This window comes from Crocodylus siamensis, chromosome 3, assembly GCF_052110815.1.
Source record: "Crocodylus siamensis isolate JL-2025a chromosome 3, ASM5211081v1, whole genome shotgun sequence".
Classification (NCBI taxonomy): domain Eukaryota; kingdom Metazoa; phylum Chordata; order Crocodylia; family Crocodylidae; genus Crocodylus; species Crocodylus siamensis.
The window spans coordinates 62,895,102-62,913,806 of NC_143397.1; the positions used below are offsets into that span (position 1 = coordinate 62,895,102).

At 42.4% G+C, this 18,705-nt stretch overlaps 1 protein-coding gene across 1 annotated transcript in view; it reads left to right on the forward strand.

Moving 5' to 3' along the window:
- Positions 1-10,589, forward strand: part of AP3S1 (adaptor related protein complex 3 subunit sigma 1) — a 45,210-nt gene extending 34,621 nt beyond the window's left edge. Inside the window, exon 6 of the mRNA XM_090038414.1 lies at positions 9,986-10,589. Within this exon, the coding sequence (XP_089894540.1) occupies positions 9,986-10,114 (129 nt within the window). The 3' untranslated portion in view covers positions 10,115-10,589. The remainder of the gene's footprint in view (positions 1-9,985) is intronic.
- Positions 10,590-18,705: the final 8,116 nt, after the last annotated feature.

The following is an 18,705-nucleotide window of genomic DNA, read 5'->3' on the forward strand; positions in this document are numbered from 1 at the left end:
ATGGCAAGTGTTATTAAATATATTTGTCCTACATCTTCAGGAATGACCACATTTTTCATTTAAAATTTTATGTAAAATGTTGTGTATGCAGATCACGGGGCATACTTTCATATTCAGTAGAATAAATATAGGATGATTATATTAAGGCAATCAGTTGAACTATTGTATGTCAAACATGATTAGTTACGCTGCTTAGGTTTCTGAATTGGCCATCAATTGAAGTTTATCATGAAAAAGTTAAGAATATGTTTACTTCATTCACAGATGTCCAGTTGATTTGTTTTTTAATCAAATCAAAGGTTTGCTCATCCCTTTGACAGAGAGGCACTGCCTTGTAGTGCTGTACAGAGGTCCTAGGTTTGGTTTCTGGTTCCTCTCTTTGCTACCTAGACTGGTAGAGCCTGAAAACGCCATTCAGGAAATTAATAGTTTTCCCTGGGGAGATGTATCCCTTGTGCTGCAACATTTGGCCCTAGGTTTAAGGCCCAGCATTGATGGTCTCTGAATGGATTCCTCGTCAATCCCTCTGTACCAAAACAATTACTGTGATTTGGAATTGAGGGAGGGAAATTTGGGAGAGATGTTCTTGGGGATACTGTCAGAGACATGAAAGGTGCTCTAGGTAAAATGGGGCTACTTGTTTCTATTTGGAGTGTTCAGTTGGGTGTTAATTTAGTCTTTTAAATCAGACCTCATTTTTCCGAACCTCCTGATCTTTTCTAGCTCTTTCCATTCTTCTCTCTTACAGACCTTTATCTTTCAGTCTCCCAGACAGGACAGGTAGACACAGGTATTGCTGACTTTGAGAAAAAATGTACTTTTAACCAAAAGGGAAAGCAAAATGATGTCAAAGCCAATAAATTGTGTAGGCCAGACTCAAAAATGATGTGTTAATATACCCATATCAGTCCTTGTAGCCTACTTTTTGTGCCAGTTTCTTCTTGTAGTTCCCTCATTTTATTGACTGTAGTGTATTTTACTAGCTTGTCATTAACTTCCTATGTTTGTTTTATTTTTTTTCTTGCATTGTAGAGTTTAACTTTGGTTTTTATGTCACCATTCAACTAACAGAGAAATTATCCATGTGTTAGGAATAAAAATACATAAATAACCACCTGAATAGCCATTGAATACACAAATACCTAAACTAGTTTTAATACTAAGAGCTGAAAAACTTACCTATAACTGAATGTTCTGTCCATGAGGTTTTTAAGGTAGGTAATGTAAGTTCTTAGCAGAACAGCTGCAAAAGTTGGTGTGTAGAATTAAAAATAACTTTTAGGTGCATGTAGAGGAAGAGTGAAGTTTTAGAAAACCTTGCAGGTAAAACATTTTGTTCATGGTCCCAAATAATTAAGCTATATAGATATTAGTATTGTAAAAATGATCTATGTATTAAAATCTGACTCAGTTAAAATTTATTGTCCTGAATGTCCCTAAGAAGCAGAATTGGAAGAGCAGTTGGCATATACTGTACTTCAGATGCACACTTTCTTCTTCTTGTAAATTCTGATAACCAAGGCACTTATGGATCACTGGATCCTACCTCAGGAGACATTCTGACATGTTTAGAAAGTCTTTTGAGTCAACAGTCATTGGACCAAGATGGATACGTAAAAAGAAGGAGGAAAGGCATATTGATGTTTGAAATATGCTGAGTGCCCCTGTCACCTAGCTTTTAGAGCTGTTTGTAGCTCTGTAACCTGACTGCATGTTAAAAACTAATAATATTTCAACATTCAGCTCCACTTAAAATGTGTTTGGATTTTATATCTATAGATAGTCTTTCAACCAGCTGGAGTCTTAAGAATTTTTGTTAAAAATAACAATAACCGTTGTTCACTTTTACTAGAATCCTTTATTGGATAAGGAATGGAATGTATATGTAACATTTAAAAAAGTAATTATAACTGGTATAGCTGTCTCTTGATAGATTGGATTTAATAAAGCTGCATTTTAAAGAGTTCACCCTTAAAAGATTTGCGATGATTAGAATACATTTTACTTAATTTTGAAATGCCTTGCAAGTAACTAAAGTAGTAGTCCAAGTCAGTGACCATGCTCACCCCTGCTACCTCAACACATTGAAAACAATCTAGATTTCATTGTGTAAGAAAAGGTTATTTCATTTTTTTCAATGAACTTTTTTTTCTTTTTCCATAATGCTTTTATTTTCTGTTCTGCTTGCACATGTGTTTTTTTTATTTTTGGGTCTGGCAATTTAAAAGAAAAAAAACCAAATACAAATTCATTCCCATCCATTACTATCTTTGTGATTCAAGTGCTTGGAATTTCTAAGAGTATGTCTAAGTCTTCTATCTGTTTGGCCTCATTTTGATATACTTGCAGACTTCATTTTGTTTTTTCTCTAATTCTGTTCATTTATTTAACCTCATGAGCAGAAAACATGATCATTCCTTTATATTCTGTACTGCATCCTTTCACTCTATTCATAACCCTGCTGCTTTGAAATCATAGTTGTTCTGGAGAGAGGAATTGGTATAAAGCACCAGCAGCAGTGATGTTGCAAGTACATTGCAATACATTGGGAGGGAAAAGCAGCTTCTCTCTGAGTTTCTGTTTTCATGAATTCATTTATAAATAAACTATATGTTTCTGTTCCTCCTTTTAAATGTGATAGCTAGCTCCTTGTAGAGCTGTTGGGAGGACAGTCTAAATGTTTTTCTGTAGGTATAGAACAGAAGCTTCTATGAATATTGGCAAACTTGGGAAAGGATCTGCAGTATGTTTTTAACGATTTGATACTTTAATGACCACGATGCTCAAACTTTTCAGTCAGGGCACCCCTCCAGAACTCTCTTAAACGTGGTGACATCTCCAGTTGAGATCCACTGTGCTCAACTTTACCTCTGTGCTTCTCAGCTGGGTACTGCTGCCTCCAGCTAAAACTGCCTGCACATTGAGCGGATCCAGGGGGTTGCAGTGGTGTGGGCCACTCTGCAAGAGAAGCAGCCAGGGACTTTTTTTAGTCCCTGAAGCAAGTCACAGTTCCACCCATCCCCTTCCTCTCTGCTCAGCAGCACCTCCCCTTCCCTTCTCCCTTGCTCCCCTGCCCACTGCTACTACTATCTCCAGTTGCCCCAGGGTAGAAGGGGAAGTTTTCAGAGCTGCCCTTTCTCACTCCAGCCAGGCTCCTCATGGAGCAGGGCTCAGCTAGGCACAGTGGCAGCAGCAGCAGGCAGCTCCCTTCTCCCTGCCCGATCCCTCTGGTGTTCTGTGGCGGTCCAGGAGCAGGCAAGGGGGAAGGGGACCCACCTGCTGCCACTGCTTTGTCTAGCTGAGCTTGGCTCCATGTACAGCTCAGCTGCAGCAGGGCAAGATTGGTTCTTGAACCTGCCCTCTCCCAGCTCAGCTGGGGACAGCAGCATTGGTAAGCAGGGGAGGGGAGGGAATGTGTGCAGCTAAGAACAGAGGGAAAGTGGAGGGGAGGGGATTCAAGTCCCCTGCTGCTGCTCGTGCAGCACGTTTTGCCAGGGCTGACTTTGAGGGGTTGGACGGTTGGGAGCCACTACTGCAGTGCAGGTTGCTGCTGTCACACCCCCTGTTGCAGAATTCTGGATCCACCCATGGACCTGCATGCCTTCTGCACAGCCAGACTGGGCAGGCTTGTGGCATGAGCATGTGCTCCTCTTGTAGTAGGGCTTTCTGATTAGCTTAAAGCAGGCAGGAGAGCAAGCTTGATTCCTGCCCTTCCTGGTCCAGCCCTGCCCAGCATCTTCCAGAACTGTGCTGCACACTTCTGTTTCCAAGAGGAGTGTTTTGTTGGGGATAGCAGAGGTGGCCCAGAAAGAGCTGCAGTCTGAGGCAGCTCTCCTGTCTGCTTTAAGCTTATTGGAGAGAGAGCCCTAATAAGAGGAGCATGCAGTGCAGTCTTACCTGGCCACTGCCCCAGCAGCAGCTCTGAGCCAGTGGGAGGGGGGTGGGGGTCGTCTCTCAGCACCCTGGTTTAAAACCACTCCTTTATAAAAATGGGTGTTATCAACCTTTTTGGTTGATTTTTTGGGGGGGACATTTTCATGTACTATATTAATAGGATTATCAGGAAAGATGACTGTAAAAGGAAACATAAGCAACTTTTATCTTCTCTATTAGTAATGACCTAAGTAAAATAATGACATTTCAAAATTCTCATTTGAGAGCAAGTGAGAGAAGGAAAATTTACATTAGTGTTAATCAACAGAATTCCCTAGCTTTGTTTTTACAAAAGACATTCAGTTTACTTTTTTATTGTGGTTTTTACAATTCATGTAAAAGCCACAAGCCTTTAAGTATATTATCAAGTGTACAAACTGTTCTTGCAGTGGCTGAGAATAAACAGTTGAAACATCAAATATTTCAGGATCAAAGTACCTAGTTTCTTTAACAGTGAAACTGAGAATGCAAAGCAGCTGGGGGGTAATATGGTGTTTGGTTCATTGTGATACCAGCTGTATGCAAGTTTGTACAGTACTTCTAAAGCTTCATGAACATGCTTGAGAAATTTCATTTTCACTTGCTTAGGTCATTTGCTTGCTGTGAATATTCATCGTTCACTGCATGTTTAAGGCTTGCTACATATTTTTTAAAGTGGTACGATTTTTCTTGCACCCCACTGACATTTATACTGAAGTATGGGATAATGAAGGCAGTTGAAAGTTATACTGTACAATATTAAAGTAACTATTTTTCATCAGGTACCTGTAGAAAATCTGCTGTGAACAAATTGATTTTGAAATATTTCTTATGGTACCTATTCTTTGTCAAATGTAAATTTAGTTTACTCTTTGCAGCAGGATTGATAGATAAATAGCAGTTTACATAATAAGCATCAATAAAAGTCTGCTGATTTAAGTCAATATATATCAAGGTAATGCAAGCACTTAAAAGAAACACTTTCACTTTAGATTACTTATTTTTAAATTAATGTAGCAACTTTCAGACACTTTCTGATTTTATCTTAGAGGTACTTAATGACAATGTCTTGTGCTTTATAAAGTTGTGACATTGGTTGTGATAGCAGGGCATTCCCTTCTGTAAATGCACTGTTTATATCAAATCACAAAAAAGTTTAAAAAAGAGGAGAACCACAGAAGAAAAGGGTATGAGGTTGTATCTTCATTGGAGTGTCTAATGGATGTATCCTTCTCTTCCACTATGGAAACTCTCTGGCTTACTGGAAAGGGGCAATAATGGAATGCCTTGGCACTTCTGTCAAGGATCCTCTTAGATCGGGGTGGGCAAAATGCAGCTCACGGCCCAGATGCGGCCCGCCAGGCCATTCTCTCTGGCCCACAAGGCCCCTAAAAAATTTAGAAAATTTAATATTTATCTGCCCTGGGCTGCCTATCATGCTGCCCTCGGTGGCTTGGCACAACTCAGTAAGTGGCCCCACTGCCCAAAATAATTGCCCGCCCCGTCTTAGAGTATAAACCAAAACTGTCAGATGAAGTTGAACCAAGCGTGTGGTTATCTCTTGGCTGTTTGGTTGGGGGATTTTGAGGCAGAATATTCATATTTTAAATATTTTTTTAATTGTTTCCATTTTCTTGGGGTGGGAAGCAGGGAGTGAGTATGCCCTCTATAAAGAGCATAGCTACGGGTAGGTAAAGTTAGATATACTTATATTCAAGGTTTCATGTGTACATTTTAAGAAAAATAAATAACCTTCATTAAATTAGAGTATGTTCTGCCTGTACCCTAACCTTCATTAAATTTAGGATAAAGGATCTCCATCCTAGTCACCTAGAAGACTCTGCTATTTTAAATTACTAACCATGCCTATCTGGACCATGTCCATCACGTACAGTATTTCATTGGTTTCTCATTGGTTCAGTTTTGAACAGTATTGTTTTTATTGCTGCTTTAGCATTATTTGCTGCTTCTATATGGAAAACAGTTTACGTTGTCCCATTTTTGGAATTGCTTAAAGGATTTTTCCCTGTTACTGAATATTGCCTTTAAGAAAAAAGGAAGAGAGAAGCTAAGTTAAATGGAGGAAATTGACAGATTTTGGTAATACTGTCTCAGCAAGTATTTGAGCATTCAAAATTTTCAAAGGAAGCTTTAAAATTAGTGCCTTACATATTATGTGAATTATGTTTTTTTTTTAAAAAAAAAAAAGGAAAATGCTGCATCTGCTGCTGCTCTCTTATGACACAAAGTTGTGGAGTGTGCATATGTATTTTTTGTTTTGTGTTAGTAATATTAGATCATGACTTCTTCTCTGGGGAAGGGTGGGGACTAAGATAGCCATGAAGTCTGCCAGAAAAAAGGTGAGGCCGAGGCCCAAAACTTCTGCTGTTCTTTCTGGGTGATAGCTCTGCTGAGCCTCTCAGCCCTACAGTAGGTGACTTCAAGCCTCTTTTTGCACCAGTATTATCCTAGGCTACTTCACACTACCCAGAATAATTGAGACAACCTCAGAGGGTTGCTTAAGTGATTACCATTTGTGCTGATTGCCAGTGCACTGCATCACAGTCCATACTCTCCAGTGTTGCTGCAATACCCTTGACATGAGCTTTCCAGTTCTGTTGCATTTCCTACAATCAGCTTATCAGGGCTCCTTGAAAGGCAGGCTCAGGACTTCCTGCCTGTCTGTGTTGGGGGTAATCCTCCTGTGCCGGATTCTAGTAGACCTATGCGAAGTGGCTAGTGTTCACTTCGGATTCGGCCAAATCTGATTCAGAGATTCAGCTGCTGCTGAATCATCTGAATCTGCAAATCGCACGGGCCCCATCCCCTGCTCACTCTCACTAGCTGCCCGTCCTGGCCCCAGCTCCCGGCGCTTTGAAAAGAAAAAAAAAGCCCGGCACTCACCAGCTCCTGCCTGGTGGGGGGGGGGCAATCCCCACTACCACCCGCTACCCCACACCAGGTGGGGGCTCTGCCACGAGTGCCCTGACCCCCACCTGCTCTCCCAGCCCCTCCCTCCATGGCTGCCTGCCTGCCCCAGCTCCTAGCCCTTTAAAAAAACAAAAAAAAACCCTGTACTCATCAGCTCCTGCCCGGCAAGGGGGTGGCAGGTTGGTGATCCCCACTGCCCCCCCACTGCCCCACGCTGCATAGGGGGGCTTTTGTATGGGCCACCAAAAGCTCTGAGGCCACTGCAGCATCCAGTGAGACCAGGGTTTTTGTTTGGTTTTTTTTGTTTGGTTTTTTTTAAAGGTCCTGGAGCTAGGGCAGGCCAGGCAGCCATGGGGGTCTGGAAGATTGGGTGGGGGTCAGGGGACTTGTGGCAGAGCCCCACACATGGTGGGGGGCAACAGGGATCAACCCCCGCCTGGCAGCACCCGGTGAATTAGGGGCTTTTTTTAAACAACCAGGAGCTGGGGCTGGGCAGGGCAGCCGGGGGTGAGGGGGCTGGGAGAGCGGGCAGGGGTCGGGGGCCTCGTGGCAGAGTCTCCACATGGTGGGGGGCAGCAGGGATTGCCCCCCACTGGGCAGGAGCTGGTGAGTGTCGGGCTTTTTTTTCAAAGCGCCCCTTCTCCTTCCTCCAGCTCCCCCCTTGCTCCCTACTTACCAGTATGGAGTCCGGGTCCTGCTCCTTGCTGCAGCCAGCCAGGGACTGCCCAAATCGCCAAAGCTCTCTGAATTTTTTCTGGATTGACTTGGACCTTTTAATTGGTCCCCTGATTCAATTCGGAGATTTGGCCGCTGAATCAGGCCGAATCTAATCAGCACCCGAAACTTCGCACAGCCATAGATTCTAGGTCTTTCACGGCTCTCTTACCCTAATACCTGAAATAAAGGGGCTGGACCAGAACTGGCAGTTTAATCCTTCACAAGTTTTGGTTGTCCTGGCTCTTGTTTTGATAAGGCAGTGTTATCTTTTTGTTGCTAAATAATCTGTATAGGGTTGGACGAAAACCTGGTGTCAACTTCATTTTTCATAAAAGAGCAGCAAAGGGTAAACGCATTCTTCAATCCATTTTTAAATCTGGGTGCTGCATTGCAATATGATTTTTGTATACCAGTCCCAGTCAGACATGCTCCTGAGGCTAATTTTTGCATCCTGCAACTGTTTAAAAATTCCTTTTGAAATCATAAATATACATTATGCTTTGAATAATGCATAATTACAAAAGCATCTGATAATTGGAGGCTTCTCCAGCAGATCGTTATTCCTTTTTATCTTGCTGTGTTGTTTATTCAGAATGATAGTCTCTGTATATATACTTACTTATCCTGAATCCTTAACAAGATGGTACTTAACTTCCGTTTTTGCAGTTTTAAACTTTTGCCTGTTTTGAAGTGCTCTTACTAGATTTTTTTTCTTGCAGTTTGTTTATATTATTTCTATTATTTTAATCCCCCCCAAGTAAAAATATATCAGATTACTGCTGTGTAAAATCATTCAGTTTTGAAAAGTGCCTATGTAAGGATTAATTTAAAAAATAAGTGTTTTATATTAAACATAAACTTAAGCATTAAAATAAAAAGTTACTGCCTTTTCTCCACCTTTGTAATACTAAACTTTATCTTTTCAAGTAGCTTTGCTTTTAAAATCATTTTACAAACTCTTAATATCAGCAAGAACAGCCAGACATTTTGTATAACTGTTTCTTGTGTTGCAAACTTAACATAACGAGGCATACGTTATTCTAAATATATTTGGGGAATTTTGTTGCTAATTTGGGCCTTATGCACAAAGAAGTATTTTACTTAGGGGAAAATTACTGTTTAAGCTTTAGTTTTCTTCACATGAGAAAATACAATAGTAACTTACTTTTAATTAGTGTTTTAATATAATATATTTATTTCAACCTGGAACATCTAGATTTAGAAACTGTCAATGGATGATGATTCTATATATCCCTTTTAGGTGTCTTGAAAACTATTTTTGGCAGCACTTCTATTACAAATCCATGCATGCAGGCTTTTCAGCTGTTTTGTCCAAAAGGCAGTCATAATTAAAATCAGTTGCAAAATGTCCTTATAGATTTCCAGAAAGGCTAATGGCTTCAACTGATTAAATTCCAGAGCAGAAAAAAAAATGCAAAATAAACACAAGTAACGTTTGACTTGACACAGCCAGTAAAATTAAGGTATGTTTACGTTTTGATATGCTCACGAATTTCCAGCGTCTGTGATGGATGATTGGCCACGTCCAGGCTGCACATGTAGCAGCAGCAGCACCCTCAACCACACTGCTGTCTCGCATCTGTGCAACCACCCACATCCTTTACTAGTAAGGTGTAGTGTACCCATGTCCACGTGATGCTGGGAGCACATTGACACTGGGCGTGTCTACACGTTCGTTAATGTTTCCTAGTTACTGGACATTAAGTTTAGTACTTGGTTAACCAAGTACTAATTCAATGCACAGTAACTTGTGCTACTGTGTGGTAGTGCCAGCACATGGGTTTTGACGCTGACAGTGCAGTAGTCTAATAACACTGCGCAGTAGCATGGTTTTTGCCTGGCATGGTACTACGCAGTGTTATTAGGTTTCTGCACAGTAAGCATCTAGTGTAGACATGCCCACTGAGCAGTACCGTGCTGTGCTACTTCTGGTTAGGGGTGATGTAGCATTCTTGAAGTTAGAACAGTGTGATTAAAGTTCTGATACAAAGCATGGTAATTTGCAGTCTAGATATAGCCACTGAAGTTGTGTGCCATATAAGCAGCTCTCTTTGGGATCAGTAAAAAATCAGAGACAGCCTATTGACTTTAAGTAACTATATGCTATTTGTTTTACAATCTGCATATTATACGGTTTGGGATTTTTCCTCCCCTCATATTTCTCATCAAGCTGGCACAACATGTATCCATTTTATTAGAATGGTTTGAACCATTTCTACTTCCCAGTTCAGTACTCCAAAGAACTCATTTCATTCCAACTGAAACTGTCATCTGATCTTTCTAATCTTATAACCCTGAAAATAATTTTAACATAACTCTTCTCTGTGTGTGGTGGTGATTGTTGTGATGGGCTTCACCTGAGTTGTATTTTTTTTTTTTTTTTTTTTTTTACTTCTATATACAGGCTGGTTTAGCAGGAGCCCCAGCACGGGCTGTGTCAGCTGTAAAGAATATGAATCTTCCAGAGATCCCAAGAAATATTAATATTGGTGACATCAGTATAAAAGTGCCAAACCTGCCCTCTTTTAAATAATATGACTACTCCAGGTAAAATCAAGGAAAACATGTAATGAAGATTTACCATATAATTGTTTACCAAATAAAGGAAATGTCTAAATTTTGCTATTTCAATAAGTGAAGGTACTATATAGAAATTCTGTGTAAAATCAGTGTGTGAAGTTGAACGTTGCTTTTGTCTTGCTCAGTGAATTTAAAGGAAATGGGTTGTTTTTGTGTGATTTTTTTTTTTTTTTTTTTTTTTTTTAAATTACATTCCTATGCCCATGTAAGGCATATCACTGTGTCTTGGCTGCTGCAGTATTTTGGGAAAGTATTTAATGTAACCTATAATGTTGAGTTTTTTTGTATGTCCACTAAAGTCCGTATTTAGTGCTTTCCTTAATTACTTTTGCTGTCATGATTATTTAAGATCCAACCACATGTTGCATGAAGACCTTATACCTTTTTTTTTTCTTTAAATAAAATTTACAATGACCTGGACATCTAAACACCTGTTTGTTTGTGTGAAATCTATTTTTATCAATAACTTTATCTGATTTGTTGAGCAATACCAAATAATACTATCATAATCAGGGATCTGGGTTTTCTGTTTGCCATGGAAAAAATGTGGCAAAACCCAGATTTTTCTCCTTTTAAAGGAAAAAAAAACTCATGGATTTTTCTCCTTTAAAGGAGAAAAACCCAGGAAACCACAGGTTCCCCTTTCAGACTGGCAGTGTTTCAGTCTGCAATGGGCTGTTTGGGGCTGGGGGAGTGAGGGGCAGGGAATACCAGGTGTACGTGTGTGCACACATGCAGGGGGCAGCCAGGCAGTGTGGTGGAGAACAGCTTCCGCAGCTCCCTGTAGGTAAGTCTATTGGTGTGGGGGGCACAGGCTATATGGGGGGGGTGTTACGTGAAGGGCCCCCCAGATTTCTGCATCCATAGTGGGACACGGGGCTGCAGCCTGGCCAGATCAGCTCCAGGCAGGAGTTGCCTGCATGGCCCAGTGGGCAGAACCCAGTACAGGAATCATCACAAAGGTGCAACTCCCCCTGCCTGCCCAGCAGCAGCCGGAGGAAGACATCCACATTGCCGCCACACCTCACTTCAGTGTCCATGATGATGCAGCGCTCCCTTCTACACCAGGTCCTACCTGCTGGGCTGTGGAGGCAGTTCCTGCCTTTAGCTGGTCCAGCCAGGCTGCAGCCTCATGCCCTGCTCTGGGCGCAGAAATCTCGGGGGGGCATGAGCATCCACACACGTTGCCTTGGGGTCCCCCCACACCCTCCACATGTCCTCTATACTCCTCACTCGGCTGACATATTGCCTTTCCTGCATCCCCCATCCCCACACACCCACTCCTTCCTCGCAGGCTGGGGGTGGGGGGCCAGTAGGTTGGGAGTGATGAGCATCAGCAGGGCTGGGGGGGTGTTAGGGGACCTCAGACCATGGGCTTGAGGAGCACCAGCAGAGCCAGGGGGCTGTGGATCAGGAGTGAGGGGCACCAGCAGGGCCAGGGAGCAGCACTTCAGGAGTGAGGGCCACGAACAGGGCTCAGAGTGGGTGACTGTGGGTCAGGAGCCAAAGGCACCAGCAGGGATGGGGGAATGTGGGTCTGGAGCGAGAGGCACAGGCAGGTCTTGCGTGGGGTGGGAGCTGTGGGTTGGGAGTGAGGGGCAACAGCATATCAGGGCTGCTCAGAGCCACAAAGCAGTGTGGGAGAACAGCTGCTGCTCTACCCATGCCCTGGAGAGCGAAGGGTGCAGAAGGGGCTCTGACTTTGCTATGATTAAAAAAAACCCAAAATCAAATGCTAAAATGTATAGGTATATAGAATTTTATTATAATGATTGAAGAGCTGGTAGGCTTCCAAATTGCTTTAAAATTGTAAATATTAATAAAATATTGCGTTCAGCTGATACTATATTATGTAGTGATGTTTCGTTTTAATCGCAGAAAAACATGGCTTTGGGTTTTTTATCAGAGGATTTTGGATTTTTAAACAAAACCAAAATCCTTAGTAATATATTAGGATATTGTTGAATTTTTATTGCCATTGGGCAAAGAATCATACTCTTCTGGAACTATGGATTACACATAACTATTCAAGATTGTTGTGAAGAAAATTGCCTTTGTTAATCATGTGTAGGAATTTGTAAATTTCTATTACAAATGCATATTTTTTTTCATCAAGAATACACAAACACCTGGAAATTAGGTAGCGTTGTCAGTTAACATGGTCTTGAATGTGTGGTAAGAAGTGCATCCAAGGCAGAGAACACTGTCCTGAATTTGGAACATACCTCAGAATTTCCTCTTTTTAATATTTTATTTCTAGATAGAGAAACAGTGGGCTTAGTTTAAAAAATAAATATTTGTTATCACAACTGTGAAGTTTATTGTAGTATTTGTTTGTAATTAGTATAACAATGTAGTAATGTAAAATACTTCACAGGTATAAATATCCATTCTTCAAACTTGCCTACTCGGGTGTGTCGCTTGGAGTCCTCTATTTGTTGATAAGCGCTGTGATTATAGTTTAAGCATCTGTCATCTCTGAAACTTAATTCCATGCAAGTCATCCAGCTGTTAAAATCTTCCTCTGTATCTAAAACAGGTTTGAATGATTAAATGATTGTTATGATTAGTTATAGAGACCCCAGAAACATTACCTTGATTTTAAATGTAAATAGGGTCATGCTTTCAATGCCTAGAAGTGTGTGTAAGACTATTGTAATAAGAATCAGTAGCATCTCATTCAGAGGCATCTGAAGATACTTGTTTAAAGGTCCCATAAAAGTTTTCTTTCCCACTGAAGATAGATGCCTTATTCCTGTAGCACCGGAACTGAACACCATTTGTCTGTTGAGTAATATGTTGGCTTAGTTTGAGTTGCTTTGCAGTTTTTTCCTTTCAGCTGACATTTAAGACATCCCATAGGATAAGTTTGGAATTGGATAGCATTCTTTGGTCTGTAGTGAAGGCCACAGGTGCCTTTGTATAAAGTAAAACAACCTTGGATAGCATTTCCCAATGAGATATATTATTTTCAAAGTAGAATTGTAGCTGATGTGAGCCAATAGATGTTAGACCCTGACTCCATGTGGCACCCAACGACTAGGGAGACGACAGTCCAATTGTTCGTGGATCCTGGTACTCATTAGCCAGAGCAGGCAGGGAGCAAACACCAGCACACATTGCTCGCAACAGCTTTATTCAGTATGGAGATAGCTTCAGGCAAGCTCCCTCACAGACGCTCAGTCTATGAACATGGGGAGCAGCACTGAACAATAGTTTTTCCCCACACTTATACACTTGGGTTTATGCTCATTAATATTCATTCTACCCTTACTCCTGTGTTCCACCCATTTCTCCTCCCATCTCAAGCTCCTCCTCTGTTTATTTGATTAGCATGGAATTGGCTATGCATTTCATTCATTTACATGTCTTTTTGCTATGAGCGCATGTCTAAGGCGTTGACTTCTTTTCTTCAGTCAAGGACTTGGACTTTGACCAAAACCTAGAAGCTTCTGGAGGCTTCTTCACCAATCACCATTCGCCTTTTCGCATATGTTCATCTCGGATTCTGTTACCAATTATGTGCTGTTTTTCACATTCCAATCTTTTTCTGTCTCATTTTGTACCATCTTCCACATTCCTAAAACGTCACCTCATTCACAGCACACAGACTTGCACAGATTCACTTGCTGCTTTTCCTCAGAAAATGGTTGACACAGTTAAGATGGTTATTTAGCATAAGCAAATGGCTTAGCTATTATTCTGCCTCGTGGTCAGCAGCTCTGCTAGGTCACAGGTCATGCCTTTATTCAGCTGCAGATCCAGTGCTCCCCAAAAATCCACATAGTGTGACCCTACCGATAAATACTTTTGAAATGAAGATAGTTAAATGTGTTTTTGAATGGTGTTTAACCTAAATTGTTCTGTAGTTTAATAAATGTTAGTTGATTTGAGCAAGTTTTTGAAACACCATTTTTAATAAATATATATAATTTCCTTCTGGAGAGGACATTTTTTTCACTTCAGCACATCACCATTAACTATTTCATTTTCATGGGCCTTTCATTAAACTGCAATTTCAGAACAGGTTCAGGCCTAGGAGCGAGCTGTAGCAGGGGAAATGTAGGTTGGCTATCAGAAGGAACTTTCTGACTATGAGGGAGATCAAACACTGGAACAGACTGCCTAGAGAAATTGTGAAATCTACATCCTGGGAAGTTTTCAAGAGCAGGATGGACAGACACTTGACTGGGATGACTGAGTCAGGGATTATCCTGCCTTGAGCAGGGGACTGAACTACATGACCTTGTAAAATCCCTTCTAGCAGCACTTTCTTATCCAAAGAAATTAAACATCAGAAGGAAACAAAGCCACCTGCATCATGCAAAGTCAACTTCTTTATTCTGTTATGCACCTACAAGGACTGCCTCCAGGAATTGATGCGACAAGCCACTTCTCTGTATGCACATAATCAATGCTATTGTTGGTTTGGTTGGATTGCAATGGAAAATGACAGGAAGCATAAACAATTTGATAGACAAATTATAATAAATGGTGGAATCAGGAAGAAAAATGTTGCTCAAGAATATGATGGAGCACTAGCAACTGTGTCAATCTTAGAAGATAAATATAACATTGAAAGTAAAATCTAGGAGGAAACACTTGGACTACACAGGAAGTGTTTCTGCAGTGATTTCTTTTTGGTTTTTTTATTGGGTTCTTTTTGAAGTTGCAGACAAAGTAGTGTAGAAGCGGTTTCTGGATACATATTATGAACATCCTAGGATATGAACTGCTATTGTGCAGTGAGGTGCTGGCATTTGCAAATAAACTCAACTGTTACGAAACTGCCTGGCTGCATTGCTTTTTTTTGTTCACATTACAGTAGTATGTGTAGGACAGTGGTCTCCAACCTCTAAGTAAGAGATCACCTTTGTCTTTTAAAAGCAACCCAAGATCTACTATGCGTGCCCCCCCCCCATCCAGCAGATTGTCTGTAGGGAGGGAATGGCGGGGGTGCAGATCAGGGCAGAGAAAGAAAAAATTATTTGGGGGAAACTACCCCAGTAAGTAAGTCTGGGGGAGGGGGTGGGGGGAGGGGAAAGGGCCATGGGGGGCAGATCCCACTTCCTTTCTCACTGCTCAGGCTTCCTTCTGCCTCACCCCCAGTGGGAGGGAGGGTGGGAGTGGGGCAGAAGCAGGCCCTGCACAGGTGGTGTGCAGCACAGAGCTGTGAGCGGCTTCTCTGAGGGCTGCAGGGAGGATGGGGCATGCACCCTGGGAGGGTACAGTGGGCACGTGTCCCCAGATCTGCACACTGGCTGGGCCAGCTGCTGTTGCAAGCTGCGACTTGGGTGCGCTGGGCAGCACTGGGAGTGGGGCTGCTTGGAGGGCTGCAGGCGCCTGAAAATTCACCATAGCCCCCCTCCCAGCACCTCCACTGCCTGTCCTGACTAAAGCAGCGCAGCCCAGACCGCCACTGTGAAGAGTGCAGTGCTGCCTTCCAGCCCCAGCCTGCCCCCCTCCATGCATATCCTAGGAGGTGGGGGTGACAGCAGAGGAAGGAGATGGCCATGCTGCACTCTTCATAGCAGTGGTTTGGGCTGCACTGCAGTCAGGCTGGATGGCGGTGGTACTGTGAGGGGGGGCTAGAGCCAATTTTAACATGCTTGAAGCCCCCCACATAGCCCCACTCCCAGCACACCCCAGCCTGCAGTGACAGCCGGCATGCAGATTCAGGGGTATGCACCCCCCATGCCCTCCTGGGGTGCGTGCCCCCCCCACGGCCCTTGGACAAGCCACTTGCAGCTCCATCCTGTGGCCCAGCTGTGCAGGGCCTGCCCCTGCTCCAGCCCCACTTCCTTCCTCCCTCGCAGCTGCTGCAGCTGCCCCCCACTGCCTGGCATGTGTGGGGGGAGGGGGCATATGCCCCCCCATGGAGGCGCATGCTGTCGGAGGCTTAGCTTGTACCCTGAGCCCCACTGCATTCCACCCAGGAGCGGCCCAAAACTATGTGCATCCTGTCACTGGGCTGAGCCTCGTCCCCTGCCCGCCCAGTGGCAGGACCCACATGGTGTCAGGCCGCTTCTGGGTGGGCTGCAGCAGGGCTTGGGGTGCAAAGCCTAGCCTGCAACGGCAGCTACCTCTGCCATACACAGATGGGCAGGCATGTATCCTCCTCTGGGGTGTGCACAGTGGCAGAAGTCTGTCCGTCTGTTCCCCCCTCCCCCAGACAAGCTGTCTGGGCTTGATCCTCCCATCACCCACCCAGCCGGAGCTCCACTCAACTTACCCCTGCTCCTACCTCTGTGGCACTCTGTCCCTCACTGCAGGGGCCTCTATCTGTCTGTCCCCTGCCTCTTCACATCACAGAAGCAATGCTCAGGGGAGGTGAGGGGAAGCTAGCACTTTGGAGACCAGCTTAGAAAGGGTGCTGCAACAAAAGGCACTGCTTGAAGTATGGATCTTTGTCTCACCCTGAGGCAATTTTTTGGCTTACAATGCATTATATATGGATGGAAAGAGTGGTTTAGAGGAGATGCATAGTGTCATCCTGCAAGTTAATTTCAGTGCTGAGATTCTTTTTCAGTAGAAAAAGAAAGCACTGTTCTCTCCACACCTGGAGACTGAGATTTGCGTACTGAGGTAAGCTATCCTTTATGCCAGATTTTTTAGATATCACATCTTTATTTATTAATTGGATTTTCATGAGTTGAAATATAACATTCATAAGTAATTCAAAGTTCCCTGTTTGAAAACAGAATAGTAGGGGTAATAACATAAATTAAAAACAGAAATACTTGGAAATATACTCAGCTGTCATGTTTGCTGAGTTGCTTTTGGTGACTTCTGCAAACAATTCACTAACCTATGTAAATGCAAAGAGTGCCTGTGCATGTTTGGTATCACAAGAATATACTTATGGTATTTCAGATTTCTTTCTGCATCACTGCAGCTGATCTTGGCAGACACAGTGTTTTGTAGTAAGAATGTATGCTTCTCCACTGAGATTTCAAACAGCTGTAGAAATAACATCATAGTTTGGCTGAAGATAAATAGGGCCCTACTTAAATCTACAGGTTAAATAGGGGAAAGTCAAGTGTGGAATTAGGTATGTAGGTAGGGAAGTAATAAAGAAGGATCTAGACAAGTTAAAAATACTGTTGGGACATAACTGAGATCCAATTGCTAGTTTATAAAATTCTGGCTTATAGTTGGGATATAGTAATCAAAAGCAGATATTCCATTGGCAAGATAAACTCGGTAAATAGCAATATTTTAAAGTCATAAGGGTGACAATAAACATGATAAAATTGGATGATTCTGTTTGCAAGCACTGCTTTGTGTGTTGCTGTGGGCAGGGTAATTAGGGTGGAGCAGGGTAATTTCCAGTGTCACGAAAGAGCTAATATTGTCTTCTGGTTGAGGAGGCAATCTCCACCGAGTAGTGCTATTTTTGACAGAGCTGTTGTTGGGCATGGTAAGTTTGCAGGCTAGACCTGGCTGGAGGTGTAAGAAGAGTAGAAAAGAATCAAAACTCATGGAAGAGGTGATATCTTTTATTAGACCAACTTGATATTTGCAAACAAATTAGTTTATTTATTTGCAAGCTTTTGGGCACACACCCTTCATCAGACATAGGAGAGAGCAAAGATTGTAAATTCTCCAAGGCAGAAATGAAAATTCATATTTCACAGGAGAGCGGTAGTAGAATAAGAAGGGTAGAAAGAATCCTTTGCCCAATAGAAATAGAAATGGGTTGAGTTGGACAGAGAAGGAAGTTATGCTGCTGGCATGAATATTTGGTTAGGTTTCACTTTCCTCTTCTTGTCTGAACTCTTATTAGTTTGATGGTACGTAGAGACTAGTCTTCCCTAAGAGTAGTAATCGGTGGCACTACAAACATCTGTTGATGGTATAACTCCCAAGAGGGCTACATCCCAAATGGTTCACGTTCATGATTAAGCACCAAGTACCACCAGTGGGTTTGACTGGTGAAGCTCTGTGGTTGCTCTGGTAGGAAGAACAGCATTATATTTGGGCATTGTGGTTGTTCCTCCTGAGCACAGAAACAGGTTCATTTTTTAGCCTCATATAAGGCTCCTTTTTAATGACCTTCTGCTGAATCCAAAGAGCATATTTTGTTTTAAAAATACCTGCTAATCATTTACAAAATACAGTTTTCTTGGAATTTCTGTTACATGTGAAATTCTTTCTTGGTCCAGTTTGGATCAAAACCAGACTAAAAAGAAAACTGAAATGTCCCACAAGTCAAAAATCCTTCTTTTTCAGCCACCTGGAGTCCCAAAACTTAGTTTCTGTCTTGCCTCTACCATCTACTTACTATATAACCTTGGGCAAGTCAGTTCTTTACAAAATGTGGGCAATGACAACTATCACCTTGATGAAGCACTTTGGGATTGAGAGAAAAAATTTTGTCATGTGAATAAGTCAAATATTACCAGAGACAATTGTGGTGAAAGCAGGAATTTCCAAACAGCTAGACTGGTGTCTGCTCAGATACCCTATCCGTGTAAAGATACACATTATCACTTGAGACCTTTCATGCCTGTGGCTGGAAATAACTTTTGTAAATAAGGGAAA